A 24,721-nucleotide genomic window follows, 5' to 3' on the forward strand; every position below is an offset into this window, starting at 1 on the left:
ATTGTACGGTCATCGTACTTCTCATCGCAGTAACTGAACTGCAGGAGCAAAGCATGGAGGAGACCAGGAGAAAGAATTAAATAGTTGAGAGGGAGTTTGAAATGAGCTGAGGCTATAGATGAAGGAGAGGATTGTGGGTGAGTGGCGTGTACTGTAGCTTGTAGGAGAATAAGAGCCGCTGAAGGAGAGAGGTCATAAGACTGACTAGACTGAAAAAGAATGTGAGCCGCAGCATTAGAAATACATTTTAAAATTAAAAGAAGGGAAGACCAGAGTGTAGGAGGTCACTGTGGCCCAGATGAGAGACAGAGAAAATAGATAACTAGTCATCTATTAGACCCGCTTAAAAAAGAGCTGTTTCTCTCAAGCAGCAGCAATGAATAGGGGAGTGTCAGTCTCCTTACAACAAAAAATGGAAAAAGAGAAAGGTTTGCTGCGCTTTTTTTTTTTTATAGAATTTAAAAAACTTATTTATGCAACGAATGAAATATTTATACACGTAAAAAACATTTGAGTAGCTTAGACATCAGCTACTCAAGTGTTTATGTGTATAAACATTTTATTCGTTTCATAAATACATTTTTTTAAATTCTACTTCAATAAAAGCGCAGCAAACCTTTCTCTTTTTTTCCAGATGAAAGACAACCTGAATAAAAAAAGGAAAAGGTCTCGAAGAAAAGATTTAGTAGAATACGGGGGAAAAAAAGTAAGTGTGTCAGAGGTAAAAGCATCAGGACTTGGAGATCATTTGAATGAGGGTAGGAGGCAACAGGCTGCGGGATAGGTGTCATGCTTGGAATATTTTGTGGACTCGACCTAGGAGTGGACCGGAATTGTACTCAGAAGGCTGGGATGAAAATTAGATAAAATACTGTGGGATTGCCAGGTTGCGGAGCAGTACCAGATATTACAGAATTGCTGAGATGCAGAGCAATACCAGCCATTACAGAAACAACTGCTGTGGCTGTATGCTGGGCTGTCACCAGTGATGCAGGTATAGATGCGTTAGCTAAAACTGGAATGGCACCTGCAAGACAGGAGCAATTGCTACGGCTTTATCCTGAGATGAGCCTGGGGGGGCTGGAGATGATTATTGCATTAAAGTTACTATGCAGAAGTCTTGCTGTGAGAATTCCCAGGAGAGAACTCAGCCGTTATGTCTGTGGACAAAAAAGCTCTGGTGATTAGTGAGTGCTCAGAGGGCTTCCTTTATACCCCTGGCCACCTAGGAATAGGCAGAGAGAATCACGTGACCATTGGCTAACTCCTGATTGGAGACTGACCGATCAGCTTACCTGTGCCATCATGGCAGCAGTCATAGCCAGTTTTGGAGTTAAGACACTGAACAAGTGATGTATGAAATAATCCAGTTTCATGACACTAGGCAAGAGAACAGCAATAGCAACAGTTATGTGCAAGGAAAAGTGGAGCTGATAAACCCAACACTGAAAATCCAGTAAGATATACTGTATAAGAGAGAGACCATTGGAGATGAAGAGAGGGTGAACGGAGAGTGGGCAAATGATAAGTAGGTTTTTGTATCATCAGCATATAGATAACACTGTGGACGGAATGAGCAGATGAGATTGCAAAGAGTGGAGGCATAGAGACGACAATGGGACCAAGGAGAGAGCCATGGGGAACACTGAAAAGGAAAGGTACAGTTGGCCTGTCAGCCAGGCTTTCATTCCTGGTTATGCTGGAAGGCTTACGTGTCTGCTGAACAAAAGTTTGCAGCCTTTCTTCAAACAATCCATGTAAACATGCATCATTAATATTAAAGTGCGTACACACTGGGCGGTATACACAAAAATGTCATCATGACTTGTCATAATCGTGCAAATGATTTAATGATGTCTAATGTGTACTCAGCTTTACGTTGAGATTTGTGATGTTGCACCTGCTATGTAGATAGTAGTATGTTTACGTGTATATTACAGGAACTTTTTCCATCCCTGCCATGTACAGAAAGCATTTGTTGTTGTTGTGGGGATCAGATCATAAGGTACTGTATAAAACACTATAGAATTTCGATACATCTCACATCGAAATCTGACAAGGAAATTGAGAGTTCTTACTATAGTCACATTTGCATTTCAGAGAACACACACACAGACATAAAACATGTGACCATTTAAAAAATCCAACATATTTACTAATATCTGTTTATCTTTTTATTTCATATATTTTAAGTTACATTATTATTATTTATTTACAGAGTTATAATTGGTATCAGTTTGTTTGTATATTAGTTCTGTGCAGGATATCAAGTTCTTGTTGACGTAATATACTGTACACAGTACAGTGATCACTCTACCTTACTTCTCCTGTATTTTCTACCCTATGCTTCCTTCCTGATCCCTCTCTTTATCATTGTACAGTATTGACTAGTTATGTCTATTTTTTTCAGTGAGAGTTTGTGGTTGTATTTGTTCTAGCTGTAAATTTTCAGGCCCTGTTTACACTTGGTATTTATAACTTGAGTTCTTATGCTTCATTTTTATTTATATTCATTGTTGCTCATTAAATAAAGCTGCCCATACACATCCCTATCCCAGCGTGCGTTCTGGGCTAAAATAGCATCGCATCGCATGCTATTTTGTATATGCGATGCGATAAAAAGCAAGTACAAAAAGTATGTGCAGCACATACTTTTTGTACTGTGCGATGAGATGCCGAGGGAGCGCTCATCACAAAGCACACATCGCGGCGCCGGAATCGGTGCTTGTATGGGCACCTTAAGTCTTGCTATTAAAAGAATAGCAAGACATTAAATAACCTATTTTAAAAACATTATCAGGTCCTACTACAGTAAAGTGTTGTCCGCTAGTAAGATTGTGGTTAAAGGCGGACAAAGTAAAAAACATAAGCTTCCAGAAATGGAAATGTGAAACCAGTTCTCGTGTTAACTTAAGCTAAATGTTGAAAAAAAAAGACAAAAAATAACAATAACAGCAATCAATTGGGCAATGGATGATCTGGAAGTCCCTATTGTAACAAAAAGCGACAACACAGATACGGATCTGAAATATACATGTATTTTTATGCAGACTAGTGCTTTGTCAGATGTAAATCCTTTCTATAACTCGGTTTAAGAGATGTCTGGAATATGCAAAATGAATAATTGTGTAAGTCAGAAACTTGATGACTTTTTGGCCACAAACGCCAGGAAAAAAAAAAGGAAAACTGTTGAAACACTTGATAAAAAGAACACCTTGCCAACAGCTATACACTAGGGTATATATTATTTTTTTGCGTGGCAGCCAGTGAACTGTTGTTCAGATGGAGGTTAGAAGGAATTCAACTAAATATCAACGGACTCTAAAATCTAATGTTCCAGGGTCAGTGAAGAAATTGATACTGAAAGAGGTTGAGTATTTCAACAAGACAAGAATTCAAAAGATACTTCAAATCCAAACAATAACTTAAATGAATGATAAAATAAAGTTTAGAAAAAGGCCTTTACAATACACAGACTTGAATATTATTGAGAATCTGTGCAAACATGCAGGAAAAGCTTAAGAATACTTCTGAGTACTTCTGTGACCACTGACATCACTCCCGAAATTTTGCCACAGAATGTGAGAACTGCATTCCTGGGGCAAATACCAATGCCCTCACCCAGCACAACTATGCTGATTGATGATCAGGGTCGGAGTAGGGGAGGATGTATAACGAAATACTCACACAAGGTGGGTGAAGCAGCGCTTAAATCAATGAAGGATACCAGTAATGAAAAGGTATAACAATTTTACTGATTCTGTTAAAATCACAATAATAAAACAATGACAATAAATAAAATACAATAATGGTATAAGATGGTGGGGGGGAATAAACGTAAATTGGAATAAATATCAAAAATGGTAAATAATAAGAATAGGCCCCGCCTCAATGGACAGTCAGAGTAAGCTGTGTTGACACTAATATGGAATAAACAGGTAAGTGCACTTTACCAATAATAAACGGTGGATCCTTTGAATATGAAGTATGCTGGGAGTCCTCACGATGTATGCGGCTGGAATACGTCCTTTGATAAAGCTGCAGGACGCATACATCGTGAGGACTCCCAGCATACTTACCACCTCCAGCGGCAATCATTCCAGCCGCATACATCGTGAGGACTCCCAGCATACTTCATATTCAAAGGATCCACCGTTTATTATTGGTAAAGTGCACTTACCTGTTTATTCCATATTAGTGTCAACACAGCTTACTCTGACTGTCCATTGAGGCGGGGCCTATTCTTATTATTTACCATTTTTGATATTTATTCCAATTTACGTTTATCCCCCCCCCCACCATCTTATACCATTATTGTATTTTATTTATTGTCATTGTTTTATTATTGTGATTTTAACAGAATCAGTAAAATTGTTATACCTTTTCATTACTGGTATCCTTCATTGATTTAAGCGCTGCTTCACCCACCTTGTGTGAGTATTTCTTTTTCTGTGGTTTTCTTCCAGTGGGGAGTGACTACCCCCACAGCCAAGCAGCTGCTTTCACCGGAGATCCAGCTCATTGCAAGGCGCCTGATTATTCCTAGCGAATACCTTTTTTTCCCCCCGAGGATGTATAACGACCCACAGTTTATTTTTTGGATGAGGTATATATCACTATATGGACAAATATATTCCAACGCCTTAGAATTACACATCGACTAAAATATGGGGTATGTCTTACTTTTGCAGCAATAACAGCTTCCACTCTTCTTGGGTTTCCACAAGATTTTGCTGGGTTTCTTTGTATATTTGTGCCTATTCATTCTTTAGAGCATTTATAAGATCAGGCAAGAGACCAACATTCATCAAATTATGTCTTCTATAGTCCTTGCTTTGTGCGCTGGGGCAGTCATGTTGGAAAACGGCCTTCCCCAAAATGTTGCCACATTGTTGGGAGCATAGCATTGTTCAAAATGTCTTGGTATGCTGAAGCATTAAGATTTCCCTTCACTGGAGATAAAACAGCCCCAACCATTAACCCTTCTTTACCAAAATTCACAATTGGCATAATGCAGTCAGGTATGTAATGTTTACCCAGCATCCGCCAAATCTAGACTCACCCATCTGACTGCCAAACAGAGAAGCGTGATTCGCCACTCCACAGAACACTTTTTCAGTTTCTACCTGCTCCAGTTTAGTGTCGGTGAGCATTACACCACTCCATCCAATGCTTGGCATTGGACTTGATGATGTGAGGCTTGAATGCAGCTGCTCAACCATTAAACCCCTTTCATTAAGCTCCCACTGCACAGTTTTTGTGCTTACGATAATGCCAGTTGAATTTATGAACTTTTCATTAGTCTTTTGGTGTTGCTGAGCTCTTCAGTGCATTCTTTCTTTTTAAGAATATTCCAAACAGTCGATTTAGCCACACCTAATGCTTTTGATATCTCTGATTGTTTTTTTATTTTTATGCCTATTGATGGCTTGCTTCGCTGATGTTGATTCTCAATATGAGATCCAAAGAGTTGTCCCTAACAACATATTCCAAATACAAATGTCACACCTGGAATCAATTCCAGACCTTTTACCTGCTTAATTGATAATGAAATAACGAGGGAATAGCACACATCTGTCCATGAAATAGCTTTTGAGTCGATTGTCCCATTACTTTTGGTCCCTTAAAAAGTGGGAGGCACATATAGGATCCATTGTAATTTTTACACTATTCACCTGATTTGGATGTAAATACTTTCAAATTAAAGCTGAAACTCTGCAGTTAAAGCACATCTTGTTTGGTTCATTTCAAATCCATTGTGGTGGTCTAAATAGCCCAAAATATGAGAATTGTGTTTATTATTCTTGGGTTTGTACCAGTGGTGTAACTATAAATTTTGCTTCCCCCCTTCCCAAAAATTGGCATTTTGGTAAAACAAACAGGACTATTTCTAGGCAACTTAGCTCCCAGTGTGAACAGTTAAAAAGTGCCCCCCCCCCCCCCCCCTAGACAAAAAAGGGATTTGTGCACACCTCTGGAATGCATGTCCCAAAAAGAATGTGTGGCCCTGCTGCAAGGGGTGTGACCTTGCAGGAAAAGAAAACTTTAGACCCCAGTTTTGCAACCTGCATGCCCAGACATTGACCACAACAGGGGGAAAAAAATCCTGATTCATGCCCCATACATTATTTTTATTTTTTTCACATTATGCAGTATATTCAATGCGGGCCATGGGTTATACGGTGAGCAGTGCTGATAGCTGGCCGTCAGAGTAGTCAACTGCCTCACCTTCACTCACCATTTCCACCTCGCCTGTTCCCTGAGGCGAGGTGGAAATGAGTGCCGCCATCAAAAATGGTGGGGTTCACTGCATTTGTGGTGAACCTCGACGTTTAAGGGAATGAAGGCAAGGATTTTTCCAAAAGATTGAATACAGCAATGGACGGCGAGGATGGGTTTTCCCTGCCAAACCATACTAACCCCCAACCGTGCCACCCGCATTGAATATACCCCTATGCCACACACCAAAATGTTCCTTACACATTATGCAACACACCGTAGTGAACCCGCCCAAGGAATGCAGAGGGTAGGCGGGGATGGAAGAGGAAGGCAGTGTGTGTTTTCTTAATGAGTTTTCTGATTGGCTGGTGGATTATCACGCTCCATTTTATCACTTTTCAAGCTTATTAGAACAAGCTGCAAGGTAGGTAGCTTGCATTCTATTACACTTTTATTAGAGCCTCCAGCTGTGGAACTTCAAGAACAACATGTCCTGCTAGAGGTCAAGCTGGATCTTTCAGTTAAAAAAAACCTGGAAAGCCATACATATGGTTATATGGTTACAGATGTGATGATTATCTGTTATTTTTTTATTTTATTTAATGAAGTACTCTAACTTCTATATATTAAGACCATATAATATATATGCAACAACATACATCTACCATTCACACTAAAGTCGGGGAATTACTGGTCACCAGACATTATGCAATTATGCATCATACACCAAGTCAGTACAAGTTTGAAGTTATCAAACACATTCCAGTTCACAAAAAGATGTTGTAAAGAAATCAAACCTTTAAAACAAGGCAGTGATCTGCATAAAGGAAGCATTTGTTATTGTAGAGTACTTAAGGTATGAAAATAGCACAGTATGTATCTCATAGTAATATTGTCATTGGTATGAAATCTATCTTTAGTTTTACTAATTATCATAAATCTGGCGCTTTTAATTTTTCTCTGCTAATAAAGTGATGTGTTTAATGAATGGTTTCTAAACCTTCCAGAAATGTTGCCTTTATAAAAAAAATATGGGGTTTCAAACCACTAAACTATTCTTTAATATGTTGTGGAAAAAAATATATTTTGAGAGTTAGTTGGCCAAAATATTCATTTAAATCAGAATTTGCAACCAAAAAAATATAAATAGCAGTTAGAAGCTGATTAATTGGTACTCCAAGGTTGTATACAGTACATTTCCACCCTAAATGAATATTATATTCAATACACTGATTCCTTCAATTAGCTTCATGTTCACCTATGGGGAAATATTGTTTATTTTTGTGTTCCTTAAACTTCGCAGTTGAGTCAAAGCCTCATAAATACCTAAATAACCTGAACTTATAATTATACACTGCTCAAAAAAATAAAGGGAACACTAACATAGCACATCCTAGATATGAATGAATGAAATATTCTTATTAATTACTTTGTTCTTTACATAGTTGAATGCGCAGACAACAAAATGACACAAAAATTATCAATGGAAATCAAATTTCTTAACCCATGGAGGTCTGGATTTGGAGTCACCCTCAAAATTAAAGTGGAAAACACACTACAGGCTGATCCAACTTTGATGTAATACAGTATCCTTAAAACAAGTCAAAATGAGGCTCAGTAGTGTGTGTGGCCTCAACGTGCCTGTATGACCTCCCTACAACACCTTGGCATGCTCCTGATGAGGTGGCGGATGGTCTCCTGAGGGATCTATCTCAGACCTGGACTAACGCATCCGCTAACTCCTGGACAGTCTATGGTGCAATGTGGCATTAGTGGATGGAGCAAGACATGATGTCCCAGATGTGCTCAATTGGATGCAGGTCTGGGGAATGGGTGGGCCAGTCAATAGCATCAATGCCTATGTCTTGCAGGAACTAACACACTCCAGCCACATGAGGTCTTGCATTAGGAGGAACCCAGGGCCAACCGCACCAGCAAATGGTCTCACAAGGGGTCTGAGGATCTCATGCTGGAGGATGTTGCAGGCAGCAGAACATTCTCCTTGGAATCTCCGGACTCTGTCATGTCTGTCGCATGTGCTCAGTGTGAACCTGCTTTCATCTGTGAAATGCACAGGGTGCCAGTGGTGAATTCGCCAATCTTGGCAAATTCCAAACGTCCTGCACGGTGTTGGGCTGTAAGCACAACTCCCACCTGTGGACGTTGGGCCCTCATACCACCCTCATGGAGTCTGTTTCTGACCGTTTGAGTAGACACATGCACATTTGTGGCCTGCTGCAGTGCTCCTCCTGTTCCTCCTTGCACAAAGGCGGAGGTTGCGGTCCTTCTGCTGGGTTGTTGCCCTCCTACAGCCTTCTCCACGTCTCCTGATGTACTGGCCTGTCTCCTGGTAGTGCCTCCATGCTCTGGATACTACCCTAACAGACACAGCAAACCTTGCCACAGCTCGCATTGATGTGCCATCCTGGATGAGCTGCACTACCTGAGCCACTTGTGTGGGTTGTAGACTCTGTCTCATGCTACCACTAGAATGAAAGCACCGCCATCTTTCAAAAGTGACCAAAACATTAGCCAGAAAGCATAGGAGCTGAGAAGTTGTCTGTGGTCACCACCTGCAGAACAACTCCTTTATCAGTGTTGCTTCCTAAGTGGACAGTTTGATTTCACAGAAGTGTGATTGACTTGGAGTTACATCGTGTTGTTTAAGTGTTCCCTTTATTTTTTTGAGCAGTGTATTTCCACAAGTTCTCCTATAATATAACTCCTGAATGGCCACAGTAACATCATTTAAACTGAAAGCTAATTTCTAGATCAGTGGCTCCCAACCCTGGTCCTCAAGTACCCCCAACAGTGCATGTTTTCCAGGTCACCCAGCAGGTGCACTTATTATTCAGACACATTTTAAAAGATCCACAGGTGGAGCTAATTATGTCACTTGTGATTCTGTGTGGAGACCTGGAAAATGTGCACTGTTGGGGTACTTGAGGACCAGGGTTGGGAAACACTGTTCTAGATAAAACTTTTTATTGCGCTCATGTCGAGGAAGGTCCTGGTTTTATTGAATGCCACAACTAAAATATGTTAGGATCCAAAAAGGTAAAAAATTAGATTTTGCAAAGTAAATGATTGCCGCTTTAAAAAACTGGAGATTTCTTACCACATCTATCACTTTCTGAATCTCTCATCCTATTAAATTTCACCCATAGTATTTAACCTCGGTGCCATGCCATCCGAAGAATATATATATGGGAGTATACATAAACTCAAGAATTATTCTTCATAACACTATGAAAGAACACATTTGCATAGTATAATACAGCATGTTTCAGAAAGATGGATCCAATTTGAAAACAATACATTTCACGATGACAACATGTTACAATTGCACGAAAAGTTACAAATGGTTTAATTTAAGTTGTGAAATTTTACTAACCCTGAGCCCTCCGCCTGCTGTATGGACAACATTGAGACGATTATTTTATTCTTCCCAAACTCCTCCAAATTTTCTACTTCCACTGAAGTTGCCTCTGCCATGTTTTTGTTTTTAAGGCACAAAAACAAGGTTTACATACCCAAAAGAAAACGTCACAGGGTTTAGTATCTGGAGATCTTAGCAGCTAAGAGTGGAGCAAGTCGGGTTCCCATGCCACCTTTCCAACATTAAGGCAGTGTGTCACTTAGAAACCGTCAAACCGTGCAATGCTCCATCTTGTTGAAAATTAAGTAATCAGAATCTTAATTAAGTTGTGGAAAAAGCCAATTCTGCGGTATTTTGAGATATGTTTGATCCACAACTTTGTTTCTCTCAAAAAAGAAAGAGCCATTAACCTTTCTGGAATCCCGTTCATGCTTTACGATTTTGTGCGGATTTTCTAATCCACATTTACACACAATGTGATGGCTAACTTTACTGCTTATATGAAACAATGCTTCATAACTAAAAATCAAACGCAGTAAGAAGTGGTTTTCCATGTTCTGTAACATTGCATTACTAAATTCTACGCATTTTGCTTTGTCACCTGCATAAAGAGCCTCTACTAGTTGCAACTGGTATGGCCTCATGATGTCAGACAGGCTTAACACATGCCTGACGATGGATCCCAAGTTCTCAGCTGGCACTACAAGTGGATTTGCACTGGCTATGTGGAAAATGCTCTTTATTTCTTCTTACATTTTCCTCTGATGTGCGTGGTCACCCTGTGCACTTACCTTTACATACAGGTGTGCTCATAAGTTTACATACCCTTGGTTGTGGGTAGTTTCTGTTGTCATTATGATTTAAAAAGAGTAAACACAGTTGTTTGACAATAAATGGCTTCACCCTCCCACTAACCATGAGTGAAAGAAAAGTTTGTGAGTTATCATTCATATTCTCTGACAAATGGCCAGAAAATCATAAATTCTGCTAGGGTAAGTAATTTTATGAGCACAACTGTAAACAACCTGTTCCCTCCAAGTGTCAGAACCAACCATGAATGCTCTTTGGCATTGGCTGGTCAATACCAAAATGCAGTTGAAATGCATTGCCTTGTGTTGTAGATTTGCCATCTTACGAATGACTGAGGCTAGAGGCTGTTGGTGCACTGTGAGAGGCATCTAGAGGTAGCCATTTAAAATCCTGACCCACCCTTTCAAGTGATAAGGGTTTCATTTATGGTTGGTTCGTGTTTGTAGATATATAGCAATTTCAAATCGGGTCCACCCTTTTTGAAACACCCTGTATGGTATTGTAAAAATTGTATACTTTTATACAGTTGTGTCCCACTACATTGTTGCTGCATATAGCAGCTTACTGTAGTTGGACCGCAATGCAAATGAATTGACATGCCAAATCTGTTTGCATCACTACCAGGTCCCATTAAAGGGAATGGGAGGCAGGCACATTCACACAGCTCCCATTCACTTCAATGGCATATTGAGAAGGTGCAAATGCCCTCTCTCTGCTATACTGCAGCATCCTTACTTCGATGCAGGTACATCGCAGCAAGGATTTAAGAGGACACTTCGTTATATTATACTCATTCCTTTGAAGGGGAAAACATCCGTTATTGTGACACCCCTATACAGCATTATGCTATATTTATTTGTTCTTTTATAGTGCTATGAAGAATATTTTTTGAGTACAAGTTCAATATGATTTATTTCCACACCGGTGTCGTTTCGCTTATGCATGTTGCATGCATTTATAGAAACATAGAATTTGACGGCAGATAAGAACCACTTGGCCCATCTAGTCTGCCCCTTTTTTTTTAAACATGTTACCTCAAACCATATTTGATCCTTATTTTTTTGTGAGGATATCAATATGCTTATCCCAAGCATGTTTAAATTGTACTACTGTATTTGCCTCTACCACCTCTGATGGGAGGCTATTCCACTTATCTACTACTCTTTCTGTGAAGTAATTCTTCCTCACATTTCCCCTGAATCTTCCTCCCTCTAGTTTCAGTGCATGTCCTCGTGTTCTGTTGCTTCCTGTGAAGAATATCTCCCACCTGTACCTTGTTAAAACCCTTGATATATTTGAAAGTTTCTATCATGTCCCCCCTTTCCCTTCTCTTCTCTAAAGTATACATATTTAGATCTTTTAGTCTTTCCTGGTACGTTTTGTGATGTAGGCCATGCACCATTTTAGTTGCCCTTCTTTGTACAGTCTCTAATGTATTTATATCCTTCTGGAGATATGGCCTACAGAACTGAACAAAATACTCTAGGTGAGGTCGTACCAATGACCTATACAGTGGCATTATTACTTCTTTCTTTCTACTGCTGATACCTCTCCCTATGCAACCAAGCATCTGACTTGCCTTCTTCATTGCTTTGTTACATTGCCTACCTGCTTTTAAGTCCCCTGAAATAGTGACACCTAGATCCCACTCTTCCTCAGTAGTTTCCATTATAGTGCCATTTATACTATATTTAGTCTTTGGATTTCTGAGACCCAAGTGCATGATTTTGCATTTTTTGGCATTAAACTGTAGTTGCCATTCTCTTGACCATTTCTCTAATCTACCTAGATCCTCAATCATTTGTTTTACCCCTCCTGGTGTGTCTACCCTGTTGCATACCTTTGTGTCATCTGCAAAAAGGCACATTTTACCCTCAATTCCATTTGCAATATCACCAATAAAGATATTAAAAAGCACCGGTCAAAGTACAGATCCCTGGGGTACTCCACTTGTAACCTTTCCCTCCTTTGACTGTACTCTGTTTACTACAACTCTCTGTTTTCTGTCCTGCAACCACGCTCTTATCCATTCAACTATCTTAGAATCCAATCCCAAGCTTTCAAGTTTATTTAACAGTCTGCGATGTGGGACAGTGTCAAAAGCTTTACTAAAGTCTTGATAAGCTACATCTACAGCCCCACCTTGATCTATCACTTTAGTCACCCAGTCAAAAAAGTCAATAAGATTTGTTTGACATGATCTTCCCCCAGTAAACCCATGCTGTTTTGTAAATTGCTGGTTTTGAGATATTCTAGTACATATTCTATACAAGACTACACTTTGCATCATAACAAATGTAATATTTTGGTTTGTTTGGGCACTCAATCCAATGTGGACCTTCCACAAAATGAACGTTATAAAGTGGTTTATATATTTGTGGTTTATGTGAGTGTGATGTGTACGGTGACACATCTGTGATCATTTCTATCGTGGCTCTTCCACTGGAGTGCACGATGCCAGTGGTGTCTATTTTGTTTTAAAAAAAAACAATTTCTGTTAGAAGGGAAATGTTCTTCTCTGATCAGCGGATGTGTTTTATGTGTTAGGAATTGATAGTCTCAGGGGTAAATTTACTAAGATGGGAGTTCTGTTTCAGATAGGATGTTGCACATAGCAACCAATCAGAATCTACTTATTTAGTACATTCTAGAAGATAATCGAAATTGAATAGTTGCCCATAGCAACATCCCATCTGATACAGAACTCCCATCTTAGTAAATGTACCCCTCAGTGTGTTCACTAGTATATGCTACAAATATATGTTTAATAAGGATGAAAGTAATATCCTGCAGTACATGATTAGTATACTGAGGTTTGCACGGCCACTGAATGCTCCGTGGCTGTGGCCTCCTCAGTCTCTAACCTGAACAAATGTTGTGGATTTTCTCTCCTATGCATATTGCAAATCGAATCTCATTACATTTGTCGTTTTAAATCTAATAGCCGGTTTTATATACAGAATATTTCTCATTGCTATGACGCAAGATGGGTCTTCGTGTGCATGCATCACATATGTATAGTTCACCATGGCAAATAACAGGGGGATAAAGTTATGATAATTAGTGACATTGTTTCTATTACTTAACTACATGCCACATGGCTGCTAATTGTATAGACACATACTTTTAGTTTTAACTCACACTAATTATCATAGCGTTTTTAAAAGTATATCTGCCTCTAATGTACAGGTGTCCTAATGCAGCAGATCGCCATAGACGTCAATCACATACGGTGTGTGTGAAAACATCATTATTTCTAACAAATATGTGATCTACAGCAATCAGTGCAATGTCATTTTCCCCTTATTGTATAATTCACTTAATGTTCCCCAAAGGAGTTGATTTGCATATTTAGGGTCAGATTAGTTATGATTTATTGTTCTTTGTGTGATTTTTACATTAAAACATACTTTCTCTGTTATCCAAGTGTCTCATGCTAATTGTTATTAGAGTTGATAGACAAGTTATACACTAGACAGTATAATTTCCATTCTTAATCCAAGTAACTCATTGAAAGTGTGTTGTCATGCTGCTCGAGAGCCACCTAAGCAGAACACAATAAACATGTGTGAACTCAGCGCGCTCTCCCGTTTAATCCCATATGTGCGCAGTTACATACTTGTGCTTCAGATGCTTTCATTCTTTAGCATGATTAGTCTTTTTTTTTTTTCCGGCTCCTCCTTTGTAAAAATGTATTTATTTTGTCATTCAGACATCTTTTACCCACAAAGCATTCCTGTCATCAGCGTTGCATGTCTGCTAAACATAAAACACTTTGTTCCTTTGCGTATCCTAAAGGCTGGCCTGCTGGTCTCCTTGCAAAATTGCTTTTTATTGTGAAAGTATTTTGAACCCGGGCACGATAAAGACAGTGTTGACAAGCAGAATAAAGCTAAGTAAGCCATATAATTAAATCATCTAAAGAGCCATTTATGGACCATTTTTTATTTTGTTACCTTCTCTTGCATTCAATTAGTTTTTATATATACTTGTATTGCTATATTGTGTTTTTAAAAACTTGCACGCATCTACTATCTTAATCTGCTCTTTTAGCAACATTCAAACAATTATTTTTAAAATGGCTCCTTTCACATGCTTTCATTATGTATCCACGCAACCATTAGTCATGCTTTGGTTATAGAACATAATAGCACTGTACTTTGTTCAATAACAATAACTGTAATGTACTGGACAACCTGCGTCTCTCCACCTATTGTGAAACTACAATTTCCAGCACACTCTACCAGCATCAGCTGGGGATTGTAATTTCATAACATTTGAACAGCTGCAGATTGACCATGTAGGTCGGGGCGCCAACAGTAAAATTGGGCCCTCTTATCCGCCTATAGACATTTTAAAAAGTAAATATTTTTGTATGGCCTCACAGAAAGGGCTGTCCGCACAGGATAATACTACCTTATACCTGTTTTTCACCCTGCACCCCCAGACATTGGCCATACCATAATGCCCCACACAGTAATGCTCCTTACAAATTATTTCACACTACAGTACCTGCTCACTATCAGCAGTTTCAGACCGTCTGTTTGATGCTGCCTCTAGTTGCATCTTGATTCCCCCACGCCGCGCGTGAGTCAGTGGTCTCGGGACTTCAGAAGATCACTGTTTGCACCTTCCTCCTTTACCTTTGCTGCTAGTATATGTACATGCTAACCGGCTCCCCCCTGCAACGTGGGGTGTGAGCTGCAGCAGCAACTCATAGGACCTATCTTTGCCAGCCTTTTGTGAAGTACATTTCTAACACACTGTAAACAATATAATAAAATAAATAATTAGAAACAACGACTCTGATATTCTCTGACTGTTATTACTTATGTAAGCCACAATTAAGGCCAGTATTCAATGAGAAAAATTCGCCTTGTTTTATGGCGAGTTTGTGCTGTTTTCGCGTTGGAAGGAGCATTTTGCTCTCCAAAAGTTAACCACCCTATTCAATGTGATATTTTTGCCGTCTTTTTAAGTGATTTTCGCCGTGTCTCTCCGTGTAGCAATTCTCCATCTTTTCATGGAGAACTGGAATGTGAACTTTTAAACTAAAAGGTTTTTTTTTTTAATTTTGGTGTCAAAAAATCAGGATTTTTTTTCTGTGAAGGGGCATGTTATTTTTATTCATGTGCTTATAGCACATGAATATATATTTAATTTAAAAAATATATATTTTTTAAAAATATATATATATTTTTTTACACAGAGCAGCCAGCAGGGGGCCGGAGCTCTCGAGCCGCTCATTAGATATTCATATATTCACTGCATCCGATCATTACATATGCACGATCGGGTGCAGTCAATACTGGGTCCCCCGCTGGCTATAGGGGGGGGGGGGCAGCTTGTGCTGCCTGGGTCCCGGGGAGCCCACCTCCCCTCCACATATGTTCTGGGGCAGCCAGGGAGACTTTAATCTCCCTGGCTGCCACCGTCCCCCGGCTCCCTGCCAGCTCCATGCCGCGGACGCTCGTCCGCCGCAGGGGTTAAGACTCGCCGCGAGTAGCGGCGAGTCTTAACCACATTGAATAGTGGGAGCAGGAGTGGCAGCAAGCCCTCCAGAACAGGATAAATACTTATCCTGTTCTAGAGGGCTACTTAGGCAAAACCAAGCAGTATTTATGGAGAAAAACAGAAAAGTTAATTCAATTGAAAAGGGTTGTAGGTTGTACTAAGGTGTGGATGAAATGTAATCGGGTAAGAGAATCAGAAAGTGAAAGATCTGGTAAGAAATCTCAATTTTTTTTTAAAGCGCCATTTGCACTTCAAAAACGAACTGGTTTTGCAGTGTAAATGATTGCCGTTTAAAAAAAAACAAAACCTGGAGATTTCTCACCAAATTTCTCACTTTATGATTCTCTCACCCGATTACATTTCACCAATGATGTTCACATTTGTGTTTTAAACCAGTGGTCCAAAAACGGGGGTGCCTTAGGGAACATGCAGGAGTGCCATAGGGTTGTACTCCAGTTTCAGATCCAATTATTTATAGTCTTTGTGATAGGCATAACCAGTGCCAGTGCCTGCCAATTATAAAATATGAGACAAACAAAAGCATAGCCCTGTCCACCACCAAGCAAATAACTGCTGGGGCAACCAAGGTCCACATTTGGTGTAAAAGGATAAAAGAAAAACAACCTGAATTACCCGGGAGTCTAACTCTTGTAATTACTAGGGTTAAAAACGTAACGAGTAAACAGTGTTACCTAGGTTATGCTTCAATGCTCGATATTGGCTGTATTATGCAGAGGCCTGCCTGAAGAGGCTCCCATGTGTGCCCTGCGTGAGTGTCACGCAGGGTAGACATGGGAGCAGAACAGGTGCAGTGGGAATGGGGATGATCCGGGTCCAAGGTGCAGTGTGTAAAGGATCTCAGCTGGCTCTGACATGGGTTGGATCCATGTTCGAAAACTCAGGTCGGACCTGGCATTTTAATGGAAAAGGGACATAAATGAATCAAAGGAAGATTGGTAAGAAACATTTACTTAATTTAATAATGTCGATGAATCTCACAATAAAAAACTTTTGACCTGGATGTGCTATTCTAAGGTGTTGTGATTCAAGAAGCCACTACAATGGAAATAGGGGTGGATCACTTTCAACTGCAGTAGCCAATTTGTATCCACCACTAATGAAGGTCACCACCTTCCAAACAGAATACAAAAAAACAGGAAGAATAGCAGGATACACACTGGCGCTATAATATGTGCAGTACAATAAAACAGACAACTCTCCTGGAATGGTAGATGTAAATTATGTCCACAGTTGAGGTGTCATTCTTCATTCCATATTTCCTAAGGTGATAATGTCATAAAAAAAACAGAAAAAATACCAATAGTGTAGTAGGTTCTTGGACATTGAGTAGATGTATACTCCACTCACTTTGCTACATGAGAATTACCTCCCATAAAGGTACTGTATCTTTTTAAAGAAGGGATCGTATCCTCACTCACCAAATTCAGGAGCCGATAAATTGCATAAAGGTGTCTTTATGGAGATATGGCCCGAAAATTATGCATATCCCAAACTCACTTGGTCAGTGTGTAGGAGACTCCCATAAAGGTATCTTTCAGATGGACAAGCCAAGTTTTCTTAAAAACAGACTTTATTGGAGTACACCTCCAAAAAGAAGAATTGGCAAGTCACCCTATTGGTTTGTAAAAGATAAACAGGTCATCTTATACGTGCGCGCCATTGTTCAGAACAATTACCGGAAGTACATCCTCCGGATGGATGTCTGACCGGAATTCGCTATGTATGGGTTCTAGTGTGCGCTCCACACACCAGAAAGCATACCATATAAGCTCCAAGTATGCCATTACTCAGGAGCATCACCATACACGTTCCAGTGTGTGTGTGCTTTTAATTTGTGTAGTAATGAACCTGCAGTAGGTAAAAATACTTTCATTAGTTGTTTGTAATATTTTCAATGCCTATTTATATGAAATGGAAAGTCTTGCCACTCCAACCTCCACTAAATAAAACTGCAGTATAACATTTACTTGGCTGTAATAAAATAAAATGTCATAAAAAAATGTGAAAAGAGTATAGCCTGAGATTTACTGTATACATATACTGTAGTTCCTCTGACTGTAAAATGGTTAACAATTAAACCTTAAGGTGTTTTTGCATTTTTTTTTCCTCCAGCAAAAAGGAACCTGGCACCAGCTGGTGATGTGGGTGGTCTAATAAAAGCTTTATTGAGATCTCCGATATATTCTTAGCTTCCTCAAGTTCAGATAATGCATAAATCTTCCTTTTCAGTGGAGACTATTTGGGAGTAAATTTATTTGACAGTTGTATAACCCATAAGTGGAAAGTATGTCAGCAGTGAAGCACACCAGAAAGGTTTTTACATGTTAGGTGTAAATTATTTAGGGACCCATTCATCACCATCCATGATTTGAGAATTTCAGCCACAGTCGCAATGTGATAATTGAATACATTGCACGGATACATCAGTTACCGCATGGTTGTGATGTACCTGCGATGGGTCTCCGCAGCAGCACTGGGATATTTTTTGCAAACAATACCTTGATGTTGTACTGCGCATGTACCGTTGCTGACACCACCTGCTGCCAGCACCCATAGCGATGACCCCCCCCCCCCATGTGCTGCAAACACCCCCCCCCCCATATCTTCTCCTGTGACCCCCAGTGCTGTTAAGTGACCTGCCGCTTTGCAGTGTCATTTTACTGAACCAGGGGTCACAGTGCAGCAGGAGGACACAGGAAGTTGATAATTTTTTATTTTTTTTTACACTAAGATCAGCCTGTGTCCAATGGAGACACACAGCTGATCACCCTGGCCCAGGAGCAGAGAAAGCTGTGCAGAGGACCACAATCTGAGCCCATTGATTAGCCAGCTGAAACTGGCATTATTACCACAGCTATTTTTTTTTTTTTATGTACATTTGGCCAGATCACATATCTCATTGCTAGTATTCTAAACAAAAATGCAAATTGAAGGGTTAGGAGCATTTTTGGGGGAAAACTGCCCCAAAAGCCCTGTAGTACATTCAGGTGAAAGTAAAATAATGTGCAATGGGTGTGAGAACACCCTTTATCACATTATTTTAGTATAAATGTAAGTAAATGAAGCTAATACACCAAGGTTGAACTGGAAGGGCGTGAGTCTTTATTCAGCCTTAAATACTATGTACTGTAACTATGTAGATGGCCCCCATACAGATAAAAGCAAAACAATAAGCTGAATCATTGCAAAAGACTTAGATAAGACCACAGTAGTAAGCAGAAGGACACTTTCCAAAGCCCCCCATCCACAGTACCCCCAACCTCCCTACATACACTTTACTGCTCTCTCTAAAGGTGTGTACACATGGTGCAATTTGGCTGCTCAGCAATTTTGGCTTAATATCTCAGAATATATTGCTCAGCGACCATGTTTTTAACCTATTGACTGTCTACACAGACATACCACACCCAGATGTAGTTAGAATTAGACAGCGGTTCTGGTGGGGTTATGTTAGTCTGCATTTAGGGATCATTGTTCTTTTATGGTACCAGTTCTTCTAGATACCCAGGAGATTACTTCTTCATTGGGCAGACCCTTATATGGCCAATCTGGAGTGCTAACCAGGACAACCCGGGAGCCCAGGGAGCCTTTCCAACTAAAAGGTGGCCACTAGTATCTACTATTTAAAAGTGCCTAATGCTGCTGTGACTACAGCCTTCATATAATGTGGTAACTATAACTGGGACATCCATCTGCTGGCACTTGCTTAAAGCTATAACCTTTATAGCCTAAATAGGCTGAACAAACAAACAACTGTTCTTTTTCTACTTATGAGCCTTTGCATGAACTACAACTTATTAGCCATCTGCTTAATTAACTACAATCATTGGGACTGTGGTCCAAATATCTACAGAATATCTTAACCTGTCTGGTTATTGATTTGTAATTGTTTTTTATCATATTTTTATGATTTAAGTAACAAATTGTGCTTTACTATTTTAGCGCAGTGTCTTCGCTTCTAGGGTTAGGCTACAGTTAATGTTAGGTTAGAATTAGGCTGCGTGTAGGGTTATGTTGCAGTTATGAATAGGCTTCAGTTAGGGTTATGGTTCAACTAGTGGGGGAGTTTGGGTTCAATTTTCGTGAAGGCTAGGGTTACGGTCAGGCTTTGACATCTAAAACCATTAAGAGGTACTGATAAATAAAGGAGTATCTCTAGAAGCATTGAGGGCCTATTGAGATCAGACTAGCGTGTTATAGCATGCAGAGGCATGTTGGGAGGTCAGGGTGGCATGTGAAAGCAGTTAAGATGTCCAGAGTGACATATGGTGTATTATTTGGAAGCATGTGGGGTAGTTAAGGGACATCTGGAGACCTGTGAGGAGGACCAAGTGATATGTGGTGGCATGCTGCTGTCCTCTGATAGAGTAGGCCTGAACCTCTAGTATTTATTCTTAGGCAGCCATTGCCATGGTACCTCCTGCCCCAGTCTCCCTTCGAGGTACCCCAGTGTCTGACTGGGTCATGAAGGGCCTACCGGTATGAATGTAGCAATATAGACCTATGATAGCCCACTGTCCATGGCCCTACAATGCAAAGTAAATGACCCTCTAGCAGAGTAATGTTTAATCCATTGCACATTCTCAAACCTGACCCATAAGGGAGCATGGGGCCCTCAGGCACCAAGAATTTTCCATGACTGTCCATTGGACTGACCCTGGACGCATTTGACTGTCTCCTCCTGCCATGGACCTTATGCACTCTATGTGGCCAGGGAGGACCATCTTCATGCTGTCAATACTTTAAACAACACCGCAGCTGCCAGCTGCAATGTCTGGAGCTGCCACGGAGCTGCACTTAGGGTTCCAACTCTAACAATGTACCTCACCAGCACCAATGTCATCAGGTAAAGAGATAATTATGCCTATTTTGGTGTTATCTCCATCTACTGTTGCTTTGGTGAGTCTGCTTCAAGAAATTTTTCCTGGGCCATTGTTTAATCCTCAGTCCGCACCTGCTCGCTAATTAACATCCACTACATCACACGGAAAATCTATGTGCCAGATTTAATTCAAGCTACTTACCTACAAATCCCTCACCAGACATATCACTGCATACATCGCTAACGTCATCCATGGGTAATAAAAAGTTGCCTTGATCTTCTCTCTGCATGCAACCTCTCATTCCTGCTTCCAGGGCATCTCCTGTTCTGCTCCATACTTATATAACTTAATACTACACGTCATTATACTTCCAAAGCTTCACTAGGGGCAGTTTTGCTACTGCGCACTGGACGTTCCTGTGTGGAGTTAGCTGCTGCACTATCGAGTGACAAACCGAAAGGTAATAATAATTAATAGCAAGAAGTGCTGCCCTTTACTCCTTTCATTTATATATGAATGGTAAGGATGAGTAATATAAGTTTAAATAGTCTGAGACATGCAAATTGATGAATGGTAACAGGTGTTTATGGAAATGTACTTATCAAATGCTGTACACACATACAATGGGGTAAATTTACTAAGTTTGGGTATAAATGCAGCCATTCATATCTATTCAATGTAAAACAAGGCCTGGACTCTGTGCCCAGCTAATTTACAGTCAGCCAAATGCAACTGATTTGACGTAGGGGACCCCTTTATTGGGGTCCCCTAGGGTTCTGGCCCAGGCTGACCAGCCACAGGTTAATGGTTTGACCAGGGGATTTTGTGTAAGAAGTGTTCCCCCCCCAGCTGTGGCATTAACCTGCTGGATGTATGTCCCCAGTGCTGGTTGCCATAATATGGGGGACCCCTACTCGTTTTGTCCCCTGCATTTTGGGAACCAGGACCTGCCCATGAGCATGGTGCTGATTATAGAATTAAAGGGGGCCCCCAACTGTTTTCCCCCTGTATTTCTGCAACCAGGACCGGCGCAATGAGCCCGGGGCTGGTTAATGCCGGGTGGGGTGATCGCACGTCAGGTTTTTAAATGATTTAGTAAATTTTTTACACAGGCCAGCATCGCACGGATCTGACAGATCTATATATAGAATGCTGGTGGCTTGTACGTATTTGGCTGCCAGTAATACAGCAGTCAAATACAAATAGCTACGAAATTGGCAAATACGAATCTGGAGAATACGGCAGGATTGTAAATTTGCCATATTCTCCATTCATATTGTCGGCCGTTCACAGCCGATCCGTTTGTACAGGGATTGGACATTTATGGCTGAACTTCGCAAATTTACCCCAATTAAAGAATACATAACAACAGTGTTAAAAGAAAAATAAAACTAAAGGGACTAATTGAGGGAGACCGTAAGACCGAGTGAACTGGATGATCAGGACAGACTAAGAGCAATAATGATCAGCAATATCAATATATAACTTCGATTTCAGCTGCAAATGTACATGAACCACTACCTGTGACTTCTACAATACATGCCATTATGGTCCCATGTCCCTGTGTTATTGCTCCACAAATTGAAATGCAGTACATTCCTCAACTGTTTTCTTTCTCCAGTGACAGAACTTGTTTCATTATTGCAAAAGGTACTACAAAGATTTCTCTCCTCTTCCTCTCTCTTATGGTAAGAAACAACTTTTAAGTTTTGCATTCTTTAGTCATTTTTCACAAATGTTTGATTATTCGGGTCAGTTTGTCCGTGCATTTAGAACCCTCGCAGTGGTGTCTCACACCCTCCTACCAACAAGGTCTTTGTGCTCAGATATAAATTGATCTACTTAATTCTCTAGATCATTTAAGGGACTTAATAGTGCTGTGCATGAAACTGCTGTGTGCATTTGGAAACATGATACTGAAATAGAACAGTTATGTCATGTGGTTTATCTCCTAAGTCTTCTGGGGCATTCAAGCTTCATTCATCAACTAGACACGAAGAGCATATGTAACTAACTTCTAAAAAATGGCAACATCTTTGGTCACTAGACTGTTGTGATGATAAATAATATCTTCTTAAGGCTGCACTAAGAGATAAGAAAAGATTGAGATAGGATGGAATAAGGTGTCTCAGAACAATTTTGATTTTCTGTGCTAACATAATATAATGGTAACACAGTTACTATTGTCACAGGTTTAAGATCTGTGTTGGGACCCTTGGGGTCAGCTAAAGTTGGAGAGTGAGTAAGGCTAAGACATTTGGTGAGCTGACTGCTCCTGGAACGGATAAGAGAGAAGATTAAGTGCTTGAGGTGTCCTAGGCAATCTTTGCAAAGCCAAGTGACAATGCAACTCAGAGCCAGGATAAAGTATTGAAATTGTAGTTGTGAATGCCTAAAGTTGACTAAAAAACTCAACCCCAGCTCCGGGCCTAAGGAAATCAGGGCTGAAACATACTACTTTTTTAAAAACTCAGGTAAACCCACTAGGGAGAGCTGCATATGACTGAACCTGGAATCAAGAAGCCAGAACTTATAACTAGCATTAATAGGAATATGAAGCACAGGGCAATCAATTATCTTAGCCATATCACTATAAAACCCACACCATGGCAGCTATCCTGGAACTAGGTTCATAATCCAAGAAATAGAGCAGGGATACATTATCCATGATCACCCACTGACCCAGTTGGAGAGACTTGATTTTTTTGATACAAGAAAAAAAGATACTGACAGTTTCTCAAAGCGCTCCTCGCTCTCAATTCTGTTCTATATCATATACTCATTATTCTCAGTATACATGAAAAAGCAAGAGAGAAAATACATAGGGTGATACCCAATTTTAACCAGTTCTATAAGAGGAAAAAACCCCAAGTGGGGAAACGTATCCTCTATTGTTGTCCACTTGTTTTAAGCAGACACTCTGAGCTCGAATGGGAGAGGAGTCAACTCCACATCGCGTCCATCTGTCCCTTTGTAAACCGGTTACCATATAGGAGAGAATGGAAATAGGCCTCCAATGGTGAAATACCGTTTTATTCGTGGTGCTAGATGTTATCCGGCTCATGGTGCAGGGTGCCAGCTATTTGGGAAACCTGTCACGCTCCTACGTATTTCGTCATTGGCTTCATCAGTGGGGTGGCCAGTGTGACTCTGGCTGACACTCTTACTGAGCTTTCGGCCAATCAACAATCTTGTATTAGCATACATTATACATAATACCGCCCAGTGCTTTCTCTTACCAATAAAACAGAGTAGTTCAGCAAAAGAGTGTGTTAGCTCTTATGTTCACAGATCTCAATCTTCTAGGTTTCAGTGAGTTTTAGAATTTAGAAAATATAGATGATTATAGAACTCTTTACCTAGAACGGCGCCCACGATTTTGATCTTGGGCATCGCAAGGTAAAAAATTGCGTCGGTCGCATCGCATGTGACCAAAAAATCGCATGCGATGTGACCGACGCGATTACCGCGATTTCACATAGGGAACAATGTTAAATGGCCCAATTGACCTGATTTTACATAGGGAACAATGTTTAATGGCCCACAGAGGCCAAATAGCCACCCTCAAGTGTGAAATGGCCCCCCCAATTGTTAACGCCACCCCACGATCAACGTCAACCCGAAGCGTGGCGAGCGCAGCGAGCCCGCGAGGGGTGGCGGTACGCGTCCTACGACCTTTTCATACCCCCACTATCCACGTCGGCGTGGAGTTGAGAATAGAAAGTGTGGCGAGCGTGGGGTGGCATTAACAATTGGTGGGGCCATTTCACACTTGAGGGTGGCTATTTCTCCTCTGTGGGCCATTGTTCCCTATGTAAAATCGGGTCAATTGGGCCATTTAACATTGTTCCCTATGTGAAATCGCGTCGGTCGCATCGCATGCGTTTTTTGGTCGCATGCGATGTGACCGACGCGATTTACATTTTTACATGTATTTCTATGTAAAATCGCGGGC

General features: G+C 40.5%; 1 protein-coding gene across 5 annotated transcripts in view; it reads right to left on the bottom strand.

Moving 5' to 3' along the window:
• Window positions 1-24,721, bottom strand: part of FAM227B (family with sequence similarity 227 member B) — a 411,735-nt gene that overhangs the window by 279 nt on the left and 386,735 nt on the right. Inside the window, exon 16 of one of the 5 annotated variants that reach the window (XM_083183954.1) lies at window positions 20,974-21,204. The exons of the other annotated variants lie outside the window; for them this stretch is intronic. Within the exon in view, the coding sequence (XP_083040080.1) occupies window positions 21,193-21,204 (12 nt within the window). The 3' untranslated portion in view covers window positions 20,974-21,192. Of the gene's footprint in view, window positions 1-20,973; window positions 21,205-24,721 lie in introns of those variants that run through there. 5 annotated transcript variants of the gene reach the window in all.

The sequence above is a fragment of the Crinia signifera genome, chromosome 4 (genome assembly GCF_055691185.1).
Source record: "Crinia signifera chromosome 4, ASM5569118v1, whole genome shotgun sequence".
Classification (NCBI taxonomy): Eukaryota; Metazoa; Chordata; class Amphibia; order Anura; family Myobatrachidae; genus Crinia; species Crinia signifera.